At 38.0% G+C, this 18,865-nt stretch overlaps 1 protein-coding gene across 1 annotated transcript in view; it reads right to left on the bottom strand.

Annotated features, from left to right (window-relative positions):
• Positions 1-18,865, bottom strand: part of LOC128857888 (mucin-2) — a 92,818-nt gene that overhangs the window by 4,194 nt on the left and 69,759 nt on the right. Inside the window, exons 4-5 of the mRNA XM_054093702.1 lie at positions 14,613-14,739; positions 4,061-4,227 (exon numbers count right to left, since the gene is read on the bottom strand). Of these exons, the coding sequence (XP_053949677.1) occupies positions 4,061-4,227; positions 14,613-14,739 (294 nt within the window). The remainder of the gene's footprint in view (positions 1-4,060; positions 4,228-14,612; positions 14,740-18,865) is intronic.

Here is an 18,865-nt window from a genome sequence, read left to right as displayed (position 1 = left end):
ATATAACCAGTCGTTTGAGATTTATCAATCAGGAAAATATCTGACCTATTGTGGTCTCTTGTGGCATTTGTTAAAATTGTTCGGTTATAATATAGAAGGTAGTTGGAGCCTTCTTCAACAGGTTCTGGGGTGTATCTGAAGTATGGTATTTTGCTTTCATTGGAGTTGTACATCTGTGTCAGGTTTAGATGGATTATTTTCGGGTCCATAAAGTTTGCCAGTGTGGTGCATCCCGCTAGCACGATGTCTAATGTCTCACTCCGTCTATTGCAAATCGAATCGTTCAGGTATTTTTCAGATGATAATTGCTTGCCAGTTAATTATATTTAATAATATAATTCATATTATGAAAAATTGTACCTTCTGTATTCTCTCCATCACGGTACGAGAGTTGCCTTTTACATTTCGCGACATTGCAATACTACGTGTGATGAGTTGTATTTCGATATTTTGATCAAAATGTTTGGTGTTTTTTACCATAAACTTTCCTAAAACGTTTACACTTACGTGCAATTGAGCACTTTTTTAGTTAGATGAAGAATTCATCTTGACAATAAAGCCAATTTCATTATTATTGTTATTACTGTTTTTATTATTGGGCGCAAAATATAAAAGGCAAACCTCGTATTAGGTCAGAACGTTTCTAAAAGCAACTCTGATCAAATGCCTGCTGAAAAGGTTATCAGAGTTCAAGTAGAAAATAGTCAATAAGAATTTGATTACGATTTAGAAAATACAAAGGTGGCGTCATTTATAGCACCGCTACTTTGTTCGCACAGAAAATAATCAAACCTTTGTGTGCGAGTTACAATATTTTGATCTTTAAACTAACAAAAATAATAAAAATGAAAAAGGTCATGCGTTAAATTGTAAAAACACGAATGACAATAAACGCGTCGAATGCAATTGTTTTCCTATTTTCTATTGTACGCCTGCTTATTCTTCTTACTAGGGGCTGTGATACCAGAACATGAAGACTTTGTTTTAGGCCAGAGAGAAGTGAAAGGCGACGCTACTTACGTAATGCTTCAGAGCATATGTCTTCACACACGGCGCTACAAAAAAAACTTTTGAGTAAGGCAAGGGGTGTGTAAACCATAACCACCTTGAGTGTAAGCCTAAAAGTTACCTTAATTTGGGTCCCGGGAGATCGGAACATTAAAGATAGCGAAAAAGTAGATGAACTGGCAAGTGGGGGTCTGCCATCAATAACATTTTTGCAGAATCAGTATTCACACCCCTGGGTGCAATCAAGAATGCAATGTCCTTATAATATCTGCAATTCGCGGAATGCAGATAGAGAGACCAGACAAGATGCAAAGTTAACCGAACGTTATGGCTCACCTACAAACACAAACAAACCTCAATACTACTCACGGCGCTGATAACTGGCTTTTTCCGCTCTATCGGGGTGCAACCAGCTGAAATGGGCATCTCTCACAAGACACACAATCACAGTTGTAAAAAACCAGATTTCCCATTTCCTCTGTCTTATGGAGGAAGAGCATGTCAACTCTTCGTCAGCCTCTTTTCGATAGTCTCGAACAACTGTCAAGTTCAGACGTCAACAACCTAATAAGGTTCTTCAACCGCATAGACTGGATAAAACCACGCTGTAAATAACATTGAACCAGTTGGTAGCGAGGATGTGGAAACAAAATGGTGCGGAAGCGCTAGTTGAATTCTGGGGGAATCACGACTTTAACCAACCAACCAATCAGGGCGAGCGAAATCTATCCAGTGGGTCCCCATATCGAAAAGTTTATGTGATTACTGTGTTTGGTAAGCGTTTTTCAGCTTTGCCATTTGGAATTTAGTTCAGTAATTTTATCCACAGACCAGTGTCTATCCCTTGCACGGTAACTCCAATGGTCATATCAGGCATTATTAAGTCAGCGCAAGGAGTAGCTTACAAACATACAAAGTTCGTCGACAAATCGCTTCACTCTGATTTGGCTGCGTGAGCACTGAAATATTCATAGTAACGAAACGACCGATGAGCTCTCCCCGCGCATGGTGCGAACCTTGATACCTTAGAGTGAGAAGAAATTATTGTGCATCAAGAGATCGTATCTCTCAATGTTAACTAGGTATATCTAAATGAAGATGGGAGGATCTAAAATTCCTTTGGAATCTTCCTTCCTCCGTCAAATAAACCTTAATCATCATTAAAATGGAGGCAGAGGGTATATCTCCACCAACTGCTGTTGTCACAAGTTATTGGATATTTGACATTGGATAGCACATCCTGCTGCAGCGAAATTGGGTTAGGTTAGGTTACGGTCCATGAGAATGTAGAGCGTCCCACTTGTTTGGCGTCAAGTCTCTCCTCTAATTTGCTTCGTGAATCTGCTTCGTTTCTCTAATAAACAATGAAATATTATGGAAAATTACAGATTCCAAGGCTGCCAGGCATCCAAAGAAGAACGATGTTGCGTTCTGACAAGAGCGACACAGTGCCAAAGAAAGTGTTCAGCAGTTTAACCGAATGGTAGCGGCCGTCGTAGCCGAATGGGTTGGTGCGTGACTACCATTCAGAGAGAACATAGGTTCGAATCTCGGTGAAACACCAAATTTAGGAAAAACATTTTTCTAATAGCAGTTGCAAACCTCCGAGTGTATTTCTGCCATGAAAAAGCTTCTCATAAAAATATCTGCCGTTCGGAGTCGGCTTGAAACTGTAGTTCCCTCCATTTGTGGAACAACATTGAACCTTTGTGTGAGGAGGTTGAGAAAAATAAATAATTTTGGTCATCCGGAAACATTCTTCGATATCAGGTTCATTTGGGTTCCCTGCTGGGCTGATGAGCTGGCTAGACAAGGAACTTTGGAGACGATTTCGTCGAAAATGAGAGGGTTGGGGTTCGCTTAAAAACCTGTGGTCTGCTCCTGGAAATATAAGCTTCGATTCAACTCATCGAATGCTGGGCTAGTGCGCAAACGTGCTAGTTCGCGAGATCCTTCTAGCCATGGGTAGATCGGGAACGCTCGAGGGAACTGCTAAGGCTAACAAAGCCGCAGCTCTCGGGTTTGGTGGGTATCCTTACCGGATATTGTCCTTTAGCTGTCCATGCGGTGAGACTTGGGATTGCCACAAGTCCGTGCTGCAGAAGTGTCTCAATACTCTCGTCTCAGCTGCTCTGCTCTCGTCTGGCAAAGATTTAGACATGTGGGCTCTCACTTTTTCGCTACACTTGCGGATATTGTGGGTTTAAATATCACACTCCTGCTAAAGCTCATCAGTAGCTTGATGCGGCTAATTACAAACGTAAATCAGCCACCGTAGGTGTCGTCGTAAGTGCATGGTCACCATCCGCTAATCACAAGGCTACTTCTTCCTTCCCTTCTCCTTTTTCCTTTACCCTGAATGGCACCACAACTGACGAATTTTGATTATTTGTCCAAGTGGGCCACAAGCAAGGAGCAGCCATTTAATCTAACCTCATCTATTTACCAAAAAAGCAAAGTCACCTGGTTCAAAAATTGTAAGTTGGATCTAAAAAAATATAAAACTTATCAACAGAATATTGGTTGGCCACACTTACGATGGCAGTTATTTGCACATGATTCGTGCCATCGACTCGGAGCTATGGGAGTGCGGAGAGGTAAGTTCTTCATTGTGTCAGACTTAATCCAATAAGGAGGGAATATAAACTACACGATAACTATAAAGACTTTGAATACGCGTTTTCACATGCAATCGAAAAGTTCAGAGTAAATTTGAGTTCGTTCATTAATGAAGCTAACATTGAATTTCGGCATTGCCTTACAGTGATCAGTGATCTTACAGACGGTGGAATACTTTGGATTTCCATCCCGCCATTTAAATAAAAGTTAAAAAAAAAAATTGTGTTAATTTCTCATTATATTCACCATCAGTTCCTACTACTCTTAAACCCAATTTGCAATAATTGGAAAACTTAGCGTCAGTAAAAACTTTTCACTAATAAATATTATGTAAATGATCTTAAAAAAAAAACTGGCTAAATAAACCAACCAGTAAATGTAACAGTGTTCACGCAATTTTAAATTAAAAATAGTAAGTAAATTGTTTGCTCACCACTAAACCGCTCCAGTAGGGATTATATTGTATGGCCGTATTTGGCGCCAAGCAGAATATCCAAATTGCTAGGAATGATATTAGTAGACCAACTATTATCTCCAGTATGAGCAACCAGCGGGCAAGATTCGGATATTTAAAATTCATTGGATTCGGATGCTGAGTGGCTGTGTACGAAGAATGAACCATTATAGAAATTGTAAATGCAAATCACTTTCAAATAGATAATTTTTTTTTTTTTTCATTTAACAGAAGTGATGTTTATTCTGTAAAAGTAAATTGTCTACTAACCGCGCTCACTTGGGTGGATGCCTACGAGACCGACTACGATAAAATCTGGTTAGTTACATTGCTGTGTACGTTGCTACCGAGTTTTACATACTTACATTACTACAAATTACAAAAATAAAATAGCACTTGATTACGCTTGTCAGTTATTAAGCTACTACGGAAACAAATTGAATATATCCCACAGTGGAATTACAACTAAATGTCAATGAGCTTAGACAATTTTTTTTTCTAGCAATTTGTGTAACATGTGCCCATGTAGGGATGCCAATATTAGTAGAAAAAGTAGACAATTTTGATCCCGATTTTTAAAATATTTTCAAAGGGATCCCGGAATTTGACACGGAACATAACTTGTAACCCTTTGAGGACGGAACCGCTCGACGGGCGAACGTCGCTGAGGACGAGAGGTATTGGAGTGCGCACTAAACTAAGGCTTTATTTCACACGAAAAATTATTCATAAAATCAAAAAATAGTTATAAACAAACTGCTATCACTGCTAATGTTGAAATGCCTGAGTGGATTCCATTTTGCACGGATTTCACTTCCACTTGACGAAGTAACGCCGTCATCTTCCATTTTATCAGATTCAAAGTAATATTCGTCAGACTGTCACTATCGCGCGTAGGATAAAATATATATTAAAATATAATATATAAAAAGCCTGCTGGTTCCTCTGGCAGTGACAGTGGGAAAACTCAGAAAATGAGCCCGGAAAATACTGTTTTCGCATTTTTACGGATAGCTCCAGGACCGAGCATGGCTCCGACTCTGGGGTCTACGTGGAATCCAGCGGGACAAAACTGCAATTTGCTCTTGGAACGCATGCATCTGTGTTTCAAGCGGAGGTGTATGTACTTCAAGAAGCGATGAACTTTGTTGTGGAAAAGCGATGGAGTAGCAGATCTATATGTGTCTGCAGCGACAGCCAAGCTGCGCTTATGGCCTTAGACAGCCCTCCAACCACATCAGGGGTAGTCAAGTCCTGTAAATCCAGGCTGAACTATGTCGGTAGACATAATAGCCTGATGCTAACATGTGTCCCGGGACACGTGGGTATCGCGGGTAACGGGACCTCTGACTCCTTAGCTAAGATGGGCTCTAAGGCAAACTTCTTTGGCCCAGAGCCCATTTTGCCATTCTCTTCTGCGGCCATCACAGCCACGGTTAGTAAATGGGTAACAACCCACAAGCGAGCTTGGCAGGCTGAGAGAGGCTGCAGATGGGCTAAACTGATGTTACCTGTCATGTCCGATCGACTATCGCAAACCCTTCGTCATTAAGCAGAGGGGAGTACATACGGCTGGTTGGACTGATGACGGGCCACTTTCTGTGGGCGAAGCACTTGGAAAGGTTGGGCATCTCAGACAGTGTACTCTGCCCAGCTTGTGAAGAGGAGGATGAGACGGCGGACCACTTCCTGTGTGTCTGCCCCGCCTTCGCTCGAATCAGGTTTGAGGTCTTTGTCACTGATGTGTTAAGAAGCGACCATCTTGGCTCCTTGGCACCACAAGATCTACTCCCATTTTTTCGGAGATCGGGTAGATTTAAAGAAAATTAAAAGGGAATCCAAGCGTAGTACAATGGACTTAATTAATGCCTGAGTGCTGCACTTGCTAGTTGTCCCGACAAAAAAAAAATACACTGAGTGGCTGAATCGAAGAACAGAAAGTCGTTCTGACTCTACCGTCGACTCACATCGTAAGTTTATATTATAAGGAAGATAAGACTTCATCGCTAATGGCCTCTAATGTCTTTGAATGAAATCGTGACTTTTTTATTATACCTATGCGCATCTTATCGCTCAGAATGACAGTCAAGCTCGCGACAGCCTTGTAGCTACGAACTTATTTTGGGCGGCTACATGCCGTCACGTGTCCGGAACGGTAAATCGACTTGGGCGGCTATATGCCGACACTCGTCCCCAAAGGGTTAATATGGGGAAAAAAATTCGAGAAGTGAAAAATTCAAGTCTCGGGATACACCTTGGGACATAACTTTTTTTAATATGAGTAGAAATGAAATAATTGAAAACATTTAAATATACCATGAAATAATAATTAAAAATTTAAGAGTTCAAAAAGCACATTTTTTCTTCCTCAGTTCGACTGAATGAGTTGATTTATTTATTAATATTAGGTTGTCGAAAAAGAAATCCAGTCTTCAGCCACGTTAGATGATCGATATCTCGTAAAGTATTGATCAAACAATTTAAAGTTTACGCTCGTTGTCAAGGTGACATTTCTTTTTCTGTTTTTTGTTTGCTCTCTTCAGTTGTGAGTTGCAGGGTGTTAACAATGGACGCCAACAGAGAGAAAATTCTGTACATTTTACAGTTTTTCTTTGATAAAAGTCAAAATGCGAAACTGCAAGCCAAGCCCACCGAAATTGTGAATGGTGTTTATGGTGCCTATGCTACAAAAGCTAATTACAAGCCATTTTGCTTTCATCGATTCCGTTCAGGCATTTTTTCAATGCTAAGCTGCACTTCGCACAGGCAGGCGACAGTTGTGGAAAATGTCGATGAAATCACAGAAATAATCAAAGTTAACCGGCAAGTTAGTGGCCGTAGCATCGATCACGAGCAAAAGATCGATCATAAAACCGTTTGTAACCATTTACGCAAAAAATTTTCGCACCAAAAATGGATTTCTTTTTCACCAAACTAATATTTTTGATGCAGTTTTCAAATCAAAACAATTTAGTCCGCATTGCACATTTAGACAGTAGCAAAATTGGAACCATTTTCATGGAAATTGAAAAGCTTTTAATGCAATAAAATTTCGTAATGCGCAATATTTTACTTCTTTCATTTCCACATTTCAAAATTTTCGGGATCCCGAAATCTGAAACACTTCCGGTCCCGATTTTTTTGAGATTCGGGATTATCGTCCCAGATACGTAGTAGTTTGAACTGTGTTAATAGGTATATAGCTGGTAAGTTAATTTGCTTTATGTACTTATGAATATTAAGGTGGTAAAATTTTTATTTAGCGGATCTAACAAATGTTGCAGTCAAATTCCAGTTCAGAGCAAGTCCTCGTAAAATATTATAAATAAAAACACTCTTCTTCTTTCTATTTTTTTGACAGCCGTTGGAGTGTGAGTTTGATAGGCACCTAAGTGTGTCGTGGTGCGAGTGCTTAGTCTTTTTGTTTGAGCCTATATGCGGGACCATTGCAGGAAATGGAATTGTAGATGAGATTGCGAAAAGTAATCGAATTGCATAACATAATTACATGAGACGAAAATAATGGAGTGCTGCTAAATCACAAGCATCATTGGATTCAAGGGAAATTTTTGTTACTACTCGTTAGGTGATTGGTGAATCGAAAACAGTTACCGCAACGTTTCTTATTGTCATTTTGGTCTTATTATTTTACACTCGTATTAACACTTCTCCGTGCCAGTTAGCTAGACGAAACTCGGGTCCAAGTGTTAGGCGTCAACGCGTGGTAAACAGATCAGACTGATGCGCGAGAAAGGTCACAATACGAGTCAAAATGTAAATGCCTCTGATATAGACACTCTGCACAATACTGCTGTTGCTGAAATAAACTCTAATACCTTTTGTATTCATTATTTATTTGAAATCGATTCATTACGATATATTCACGAGCCTGGCTCGTCATATTCATGTTTGGGTCAAAATTTTCACCACGACTCAGACTCGGTCAAAGCACGACAAGGGGTTAGGAAAGACCTGTATGTATATACGAAGTATAACCCTTAGTATTAAGGGAGATTATTTTGAAAACTGAGCTAGCAGTAGAAAGGTCAATATTCTTCGTGGGGATATTCGCGAATCGTCTGCACCCATTGTCTTAAATTTACTTTTAATTATATTTCTTCGACTTTTGTTCTTCCATTTGGTGTGCCATGGAATCCACGTACGGTATAATAAAAAACATCTGGTGAAAGGTCAATGAATAAAGTTTTCAGTCTCTTATCTGTCTTGGCCGCCTCTTTAAAGGTTCGGTGGTCGGAGGATTGTCTACTCGGTATGAAAGTTAGGAGAATGGGCTTTTCGTCCAATAAACTAGAGAGGGTTGAGGATTGACACTGCTTAGCTCGCTTTACTCTGGCCAACCCGAGAGGTCGTTATCTATAAAAACACTGTACTGCATTAACATTTGGTGGACAAGGAAATTTGTTCTCGGTACCGTAAAATTTGATAATTGCCCAAAAAGGACTCATGCTGTTGAAGAAATTCAGACGCTATGTTAAAAGCATGTCTACATATAACAGCACACTAGGCGACGAATCATGAATCTATACTGTGGGCAAAAAGTAAGGTGAATTTGGTTGTAAAATGAAACATCTTTATTATTCTTGTAAATCAATTGCATCCCCTTCAAAATAATCCCCACTCGATGAAATACACTTATGCCAACGATTTTTCCAATCCCCGAAAAATGCAAAATAGTCCATTTCCGGTATAGCCATCAGCACCTTCTTCGATTCAACTTTTATCTCCTCAATCGACTCGAAACGAGTTCCCCGGAATGGTCTCTTGAGTTTTGGGAATAGCCAGAAGTCACACGGAGCCAAATCAGGCGAATACGGTGGTTGCGGAACGATATGCGTGGAATTTTTTGCGAAATGGTCACGAAGTGCAGTGTGAGACGGTGTATTATCGTGATGCAAAAACCAAGAGTTGTTGGCCCATAATTCTGGTCTTTTTAGACGAATTGCTTCACGTAAACGACGCATAACGCTTAAATAATATTCCTTATTAACAGTTTGGCCAGGTGGAAGGGATTTATAGTGCACCACACCACGAAAATCGAAAAAACTGTCATAACTGACCTTTATTTTTGAACGACTTTGACGTGCTCTTTTCGGTCTGGCCTCGCCTTTATCACGATATTCGCTTGATTGCTCGGTTGTTTCAGGGTCGTAAGCAGAAATTCGAGTCTCATCTCCCGTAATAATGCATTTGAGCTTGTCCTGATAGTCTGAAAGCATAGTTTCACACACATCAACACGACGACTTTTTTCCAAGAAATTGAGAGTTTTCGGTACCAAACGAGATTTGACTTTTCGTAGGCCCAAACGGTTGTTCAAATGGTTTTCATATCAGTAAGGTCTTTAACAGTCAATCGACGATTTTTGAGCACTAACTCCTTCACTTTATTGACGTGTTGGTCATCTGTTGACGTCGATGGTCGTCCGGAGCGCTCCAAGTCATCAACACGTTCTCGACCCTCTTTGAAGTCTTTGTACCACTTATAAACATTTTTCTGCGACATGGTCGAATCACCAAATGCCTTCTGCAACATGCTAAATGTTTCCGCAGCCGAAATTTCATTCCGCGAACAAAATTTGATGGCACTTCTCTGCTCAATAAAATCAGACATTGTAAAAATCGAAAAATTCACTCTTGGTCGTTTGGTAAACACAAGCGTAAATATATTACTGATAATGACATTCACATGAAAGTTGGCCCAGATGTTATTAACAAATAAATTCACCTTACTTTTTGCCCACAGTAGTAAGTACATATATAATATGAGCCGAAAAAAATGGCAGTACGCAGTATGGGTGTTCCAAAACGAGCTTAATCCAACAAAAGTTGTTTGCATAAGAAGCAAATGGTCGCCGGTTCTTTCGGAAAATCTGATGATGGCGCAGCCAAGCCACTAGAAAAACTGAAAACAATAAATTCTAAGTGATACAAAACCAGTTGTTTGCCAGAAGTTTTGGGAGAATTAAGGAAAACTAACCGCCAATCATCATCCCTCACCAAGACAATGCGAGCGCTCACTTATCAGCTCACACATGAGAGTTTTCGAGCACCCACAAATAGTGGGTCATCCGCCTTACTGTACTGATTTGGTAGCTCTTGATTTTGTTTTGTTTCCGAACATCAAAAATAAAATGCGCGGTCAATGTTTTTCAACGCCTGAAGAAGCTGTTGAAACCTTTACACAACTCGTTTTTGCGGTATCCACTGCAGAGCAGCAAAAGTGCTTTGACAGTTGGTTCGAGTGAATGCAGACTGTATTGGGCATTGACTTCCAAGGAGAATATTTGCAAAAATAATACACCCATTTTCATTATTATTTTACTGTGAATTCTTTATTGAACTCAAATGTAAAGGCAGCTCTCCTTTTAGTGAAAAATACGCTTTTTGACGCCTCTCGACTGCAATTCGCAGACTGATTCAAACGATTTTGAAGCAAAAGGAACCTTTCTAAAAACTTGTTTTTTCTGTTGTTTTGACAATTTTTATAAACTAGTTAAATTTCTGTTGAAAAGTTTTGTGAAAAGTTTGAAATTATGATTTATAAGATTTTTGCTGTGCAGTGAACTATATTTTTATAAAGCATAAGCGAGAAAAAAATTTAGCATGAAAAAATATTGCAAATATCGTAAAAATATGAAAAAACTTGTGTATGTAATTGCTTTATTTCCAAAAATTTCGTAAGATCTTTGAAACAGATCTTCTTCATCGTTTCCAAACAGTTTCGTTTCACTAATTCGAAAAACAAGGACGCTTCTTGCCTTCAACGCTAAATTCGGAAGCTTCAAAGCAATGGAAGTAGTTGTCAGAAATTTCAGTAATTAAAGGAAATATTTTGGCAGCATTTTTCTTCTTAAGAAATGGCTGAAATAAAATTCGCTGCTAGTGCTAATTTTTGAGGCAGGGGAAACCAGAAATAAACTGTAAATATAACTCGCTGTTAATTCAGACAGTTGACAGTTCACAGATGTCAAATATTTCTTAGGAACATAAAATTGCATCACTGTAAAAATTGACTACAAGAGGAGACAACTATTATTACTTGGTCATACAGGTGAGGCTCCATGTTTCCACACAGGAATCATCATCATTCACAGCATTACAACGCGGGGTGCGTCAAAGCTTTCTTCACAAAACTCCTCCGAAGTGTTCTATCGCTTGCTTTTTCTTCGTAGTTGCGAATTCCCATTGCTGTGAGATCGCTTCCTACTGCGTCTATCCATCGGTTTCTCGGTCTTACCTTCGCCTTCGCACCAATTACACAGTGCGACATCAAAAATCAAACTGCACCGGACCTTTTTTTTCTGAAAATATACCTATTCAATAGCAAAACCCTCGCTGGGTTTTTAAAAGTTAGCTCGATTTTTTTTTTATTGCGTTTTGAAGTTATCTATTTTCATGAGATTTTGGAGTTTTACCTGTACGCTAAATTTGACTTATAAATCGACCTTTGTTTGATTTAATCGATTTATTTTGTCATAGCTTGATGCAGAAATGTCGTACATGTACAAATAAACTTATTTTGAGAAGAACCTATATCTCAATACGCAATTTTGAATACCAAAATTCCGAAAAATTGTATGTTTTTACCATTTTTTACTGTAATTATGAAAATAGTTTTATACGTAACCACCCGTTATACACATTTTCAGATTTTTCTATTTTTGCTAGTATTTTTTCCAGATACGGTTTTCCAATGAATATTGGATGTAACAAAATGTGATCGTGAGTAGTGATAAGCAAGATTGGCCTCACAAGACTTTAAGCCTGTTAAGTACATAGAAAAGTGGCTAGCACACATTCCAAAATAAAAAGTATAAAGAAGGTTGTAGTCTGTCTTATCAGGAAATGTTTGTTTTAGAAATTCCAAAATTTGTTCCCAACGATTTTACCTGTTCTAAGATCGCAGCAGTCTTGCGAGATCAGGTTCGTGCATAACAACTCCTAAAACACAAAATTGGGGTCCATATGTCGCTAAAAATTCACTTTCTTCACCAACATTTGGACTATTTTAGTCAACAATTGTCGACAGAATCAGATGAGCAAGGAGAGCGCTACCATCAAACTGCGATGCCATTTGAGTCAAGATACCGAGGAAAACGAGCTCCAGGTGCCATACTAGCCGAAATATGTTGGTGAAGTAAACATATTTTTCAATACGACCAGGAAGAAAATGAAGGAAAATGGAGTAACCAGGAGGAAAAAGAATATGAGGTAGAAGAAGAAGAGACAGGCATGGAATTCTTTACTGATGAATCTGATTACTCTGATAATGATGATGTTGAAATTCAATCATTGTCGAAAAGAGCTCGTCTCTAAGGTTTTAGTACGTAAAAATTCTTTATTTTAATAAAAAAAAAAAAAATTATAAGAATTCAAGTCTATATTCTTTTTACTTAATCTATTTAATATTTTTACCTACAGAGTTTTTAGATATTTAAAAAAAAATTTAAAGCAGAGTATAAAAAAATTATTTTTATGAAGAAAAATCTTGTTAAAAGTTTATTTTTTTAGAAAATAACAAACTTAAAGTTCAGTTTTATGTTTTTATCTTATAAATGACTTTTTTAGTACATTTTGCAACATTTTTGCTAGAATAAATAGTGAGAAATTTTAATTATTTTCATAATTACAGTAAAAAATGGTAAAAACATACAATTTTTCGAAATTTTGGTATTCAAAATTGCGTATTGAGATATAGGTTCTTCTCAAAATAAGTTTATTTGTACATGTACGAAATTTCTGCATCAAGCTATGACAAAATAAATCGATTAAATCAGACAAAGGTCGATTTATAAGTCAAATTTAGCGCACAGGTAAAACTCCAAAATCTCATGAAAATAGAAAACTTCAAAACGCAATAAAAAAAAAAATCGAGCTAACTTTTAAAAACACAGCGAGGGTTTTGCTATTGAATAGGTATATTTTCAGAAAAAAAAGGTCCGGTGTGGTTTGATTTTGATGACCCCAAAATTGTCGCACAGTGTTATCTTTCCAGTCATGGCTTTCCTTACAGCGGATTCAGCAGGCATACGGAGCACGTGACTTAGCCACCGCATATGCTGCGCCTTTACAAAACGCACAGCTGTGTCGTCTTGGATAAGTTCGTTCAATTCCGAGTTGTACCTAATTCTGTAGCTGCCATCTTCATTTAAGAACATAACACCTAGATATTTAAGTTGTTGTACCGCTTCAAAAGTATATGCACCTACATGAAGATTCAGCATGTATTTCGTTTTACACTCGTTAGCGAAGAGGCCAATATCGTTGGCAATTGTGCCAATTTTTAAAAGGGTTTCATTTAAGTCGTTCGTGTTCCTCGAAAGAATGGCGATATTGTCTGCATAGGCACATATTTGTGTTGTTTTAATTAGTAATGTACCACCTTTGTTAACTTCTTTTATAACAAAATGCAGCATCAAATTGAATATGGCAGAGGATAGTGCATCACCTTGTTTGACACCAGATTCAATTGCGAATGACTCTGTGAGCTTCCCTTGGATGATTTCTTTTGCTTTTGTATCCGTGAGCGTAATGATGATTAGCCTTATAAGTTTTGCTGGAATTCCTAGGCTGCTTAGCGTAAACAATTTTATCTCTCCTGACACTATCAAACGCTTGTTTGAAATCTATAAAAAGGCAGTGAATATCCTTTTCATATTCGTGGTGGTTTTCAAAGATTTGACTGAGGACTGGTCGATTGGGGATTTTCCCTTGTGGAATCCACACTGATAGTCTTCAATAATGGTCTCTGCATATTCATTGATACGATGGTAAAGGACATTAGTAAAGCAGGGTTAAGTAGTGAAATACCACGATAATTTTCACATACTCTCTTGCCTCCTTTTTTGTACACTGGGAAGATAATGCATCCCAGCTAATCACAGGGTATAGATTCTCTTTCTCATACAGGAATAAAGGGTTCAAATATACAGATACATTTTAGGATTCTTGGAATCATAACTCACATGTATGTATGTATTTGTCGCCTTAAGTTTTATTCACAATTTTCAAATTAATAAGCAGCCACTTTTAATGCCACTGATACTTCAAACTACTTGCAGAGTTTCCTTGCATACTCAGCCAAATTGTTTATAGATATAAAAATAAGACCACCCTAATATATATATGTATGTGTGCATGAACATATGAGTAAAGTCTATTAATTTCTAGTTAGTATTAAATAGTACACAACAACCCGCTAAGTAGTAATAAAAGGATTAATGAGGCCAAGTAATTAGGTTATTAAGGATGTATTTTCGTAGTAATAATTGAAGCAAAATATTACAAAATCACACGAGTGTGTAATTACCATTGGAAAAACATACATACATGCATATCATATAATATATACATACATACCTATGTACTAAGACGAATGTATAACAGTACTACTACAAAAAACAACAATTAGAAATAAGTAAGCCGCCAATCAAGTTGAAAGCGATTAATAAGCTCTACTTTTCTTTTAAATTTGTTATTGTGCTTATATGCAATCAAACACCTTGCCACTTACCTGGATATGTTTTATTATTTACAACTAGCATGCGACTGTGCCTTAAACTATTTCTTGTTGGAGTATGTCTGCCGGCGATTTTACTACCTTTTATATTCTGCGGTACTGTGGTGGACATGTAGACGGCCTGTAACGAGCAAGAAAGAGGAACATTACACATTTTGAAGGAAGTATAATCGTATGTGAATACTATACATACATACATATGTATGTATTAAGTTGGGAAATAAGTTCATAGCGTTTTTATATTTGCTTCTATTTTACAACGAATTGTTTGCTGTTTGGCAAAGGGTAAGTATTTATTCGATGGAACTCTTTCAGCTCTACAAAACTATGTTAATTGTATTTTTGAGTTATTTAATTTTTTATTAGCTTTGAGGCTTAGAAATGAAATAACCAGGAGGCAAACATCAACATTTTCGACACCTGCTCTTCTTAGCTTCTCATCGAGGTCAAAAAGCTGCCGAAGCAACGTGGTACATTATCGACGTTCATGAAAAGGTGTCATAGCCAAGTGTACAGCACGAAAATGGTTTCCAAAGTTGAAAAATGGCGACCTTCACGTCGTGGACACGTCCCGCAGCGGAAGGTCGTCTAAGTTCGATGAAGGACGTTTCAAATCACTTTTGAAGGAGATCGGTTGCCGAACCAGTCTTGGATTGGCGAAAAAAGGAGGTGCATTCATAAAATTATTCTCAATCACTTTCATTTAATGGGGTTTACTGAAAAATTGGGAGCCTGGGTGCCTTATGTGCTCAACGAAAAAAACAAAGAAAGACGCCTTAAAATTGCTTCTCAGAATTTCGCCCGCCATCGAGCAACACGCGGTCATAAACAGCACCGAATCGTCATGGGAGATGAGAAATGGTGCCTATACATCAATATGAAGCAAAGAAAAGAGTGGTTAGCTCCAGGAGATACGCCGCCGAGAGCCAATCGGGATCTTTATCCAAAGAAGACCATGATATGGGTTTGGTGGGACTCGGTGGTCATGGTGCACTGGGAAATGCTCGAAAAGAATACCACGGTCAACAAGGAGCTCTACATTGCCCAGCTACACCTCGTGCATGAGGTTATTTGAAAAGACCTGATCGACATGGAAAAACCATGCTCCCTCACGACTACGCCAGGTCCCATGTTGTACAAGTAGTCAAAGCGGCACTCCAAGAGATCGAAGCTCGAATGGGAGGTCCTTCAGCATCTGCCGTATTCTCCGGACCTTGAACCTACCGATTACCATCTTTTTCGTTTCCTGTTAAACCATATGAGGGTGTTTCCTTCTTCCTTAAACGCTGGCTCAAAAACTTCTTTGACACCAGAACAGTCGAATTTTGGCGGAACGGCATCAACAAATTGGTCGAGATGTGGGAAGAGGTTGTAAAGAGCAACGGGAAATATATAATTGATTAGCTAATTCAAAAAATATTGTTTTTTGTTTAAATAAAAGGAAAAACACTACGAACTTCTTCCCCAACCCATTATCTATAATTAACATAGTTTTTTTCTCAAAGTATAAGTCAAATCTTAACAACAGCGGGTCTTCACGGTGATCGTATGATCGTAAGGTATAGTAGCCCGAAATACATAATTTTTGTAACCTTAACCTTTGGTAGTTTCCCCAAGACAATACCCCAAAATAACAAAAGTAGCGTCACTCTTAGCACAATAAATCACGAACTAATGAATAAAATATTATGCCTGTCTTTTTAACCCTTTCGGTCCGAAAGGGACTTATATGTCCCGGCACATGTTTGAAGATACCTAGCCTGGAAATTAAGCGAATTTAATGGGCTTTATTTATCCCATTTCTTAGTTAATGCCATTCTTAACGATATTTCCTTCCATTATTTGAAGTTATATTAAATGGTAAACACCTGTTCATTACAGTACAATTCCTCTTAACCGGTCACCTCAGGACTGCATACCTGGCCGGTTGCCGTTTTGGCCGGTTAATCCGAAGTGTACTTGTACAATATATTGTAAATATGTATGATAATGATATTGTATAATACATACATATAAAAAAATGGATAATTATTTTTTACATATTTATGTATTTCATATTTACATATGTTAGTGTGTTACATCAATAAAATATAAGTGTAATAATTATTTTTTGAAAAAGTCTGTGATTTTCTTCTGTTTTTTAACCTTCAGTGAATTTCTGAATGCGACATCCCTCCATTTTCTAATCACCAAAACGTCTAATGCTGTTGACTCATGTTGCTGCTCAATGTATTTCAATGCAATTTCCATCACATTTTTGGCTTCTTCATGAGAAACTGTTTTCTCCTCTTCAACGTCACTACTCTCATAATCTTCCTCTTGTTCTTTGTTTGCTAAATCTATGATTTCGTCATCATTCAAAAATTCATTTTCAAGGTATTCGTCACACTTTATCATCCCATTTTCCACATCTTCTGCCTGTAATGATTCGTTACCCGATAACTTTTGAAGGTCTTGTAAAGCAGAATTGTTTTCTTCTTCTTCAGTCCCTGCAATATTCGAGATCACAATTAGATTCTCACATCTGGCCAAAGTTTTCTCCAAGACTTAACATACGTTGAAGAGGGCATTTCTTGAAATGCTGTAGCTAACATATAGATAACATCCTTGATATTGATCTTTTTGATGACTTCTAAAAGACCTTTGTCTTCACTCTCCGAATGTTGCAGAATTTCAGAAACAAGTTTACGCCTGTATCGTCTTTTTAAGCTTTCGATCACTCCTTGGTCCATTGGTTGCACTAAGCTTGTCACATTAGGAGGAAGATAAACTAATTTTATGTCTATGAATTGTTTTAATAGGCAAGTTTACACTTTTTAAATGTTTTTTAACTTTTGGAACAAACTCCAAATTAAACCTCTCTTTAAACAAGTCTGAATTCATCCACGCTGATTTTTGTGACTTATAATAAACCGGAAGGGAAGATGGATTCAAGTTTTTGAATGCCCGTGGTTTAGCAGACTTGCCAATAACGAAAAGAGGAATTTTATGAGTCCCTGCTGCATTCGAACAAACGGCCACTGTAATACGTTCTTTGTTCTTTTTGAAGCCAGAGGCAGACTGTTCATGACTGCCTAGAAAAGTTGTTTCTGGTAACATTTTAATGTTTAGCCCGGTCTCGTCCACATTATAGACTTGTTCTGGAAATATATTAGTTCCTCTGTTTTAACCATTTCACCAAACTTAGTCTTGAATTCTGCCGCACCAGAAGTATCAGCAGACATTTTTTCTCCGCTTACATGTGCGAAATGAATTCCGTGTCGCTTCTTCCATCGATTAAGCCAACCATCACTTGCCACAAAGTCACCTCCATTATTAATCTTCTGGTGGTTAGCCAAAGCTTTTTCTTTCAAAATTGGGCCGCCAATCGGTGTAAGAAACCAGATCCACAAAGCTTCATCGACGACCTCGCAAATCGGGTTTTTTCTCGTACAACGGCTACCAAGATTTCTATCAGATTCCATTTTCGAGCAAAACTCGAATGTCCGTACCCACAGCAAAAACAAACCAAATTGATCAAAACGATAAACGACAAAGTACTATCTAACATCGTTTATAGTTTACTTCGCCGGGATCTCCCCGTAATATAGGGGGAATCCCAGCCGCATCGCCTCGCCGGTGAATTTCTTGGAAAATATTGCATTGCGCTCGGCTGTTGTAAACAGGCCGGTTAATCCGTCGACCGGTTAATGCGAAGCCGGTTAAGAGGAATTATACTGTAGTCAAAAAACAAACGCAAAAGTGGACGCGAATTTTGCAAGTGGTAGGTTTTTTTGCGATTTTTCGTGATTTCTTATCTTCAAAGTTTACTGAAAATATATTTATTTAATATATTATGCTAGTGCTCTATTATTATATTGAGGTAAGTAAGTAAAAGTTTTTGTGTTATATAAAAAATTACTGGCATTTTTATCCTGGTGGGATGTATGTGTGCCATCAGTATTCTTGTCGGGCTCAGAGTGTCCCAGTCAGGATCAAATATGCTTTTTTTTGGATATTTATTGGAATAATTTAAAACAATTTTTTATTTATAAACTCTTATTGCTACTTTTGTACAGACGCATAATGCCTAAAGTGCTTGATAAGGATGCAATTCCTAGAATTTTGGAGTCATCTAATGAGGAAGATGATTTTTCGGACGGCAGTAATGATAACTATGAGCCTTCTGATAGTGAGGTTTTATCTGCTGATGATAGTGAAGAGGATGCGGAAGAGGCTTTGCCAACAACGCACTCCACGGATTGTGC

Source organism: Anastrepha ludens, chromosome 3 (assembly GCF_028408465.1).
Source record: "Anastrepha ludens isolate Willacy chromosome 3, idAnaLude1.1, whole genome shotgun sequence".
NCBI classification, from domain to species: domain Eukaryota; kingdom Metazoa; phylum Arthropoda; class Insecta; order Diptera; family Tephritidae; genus Anastrepha; species Anastrepha ludens.
The sequence above is the reverse complement of the archived record's forward strand: the minus strand, read 5'-3'. Positions and strand labels throughout refer to the sequence as shown.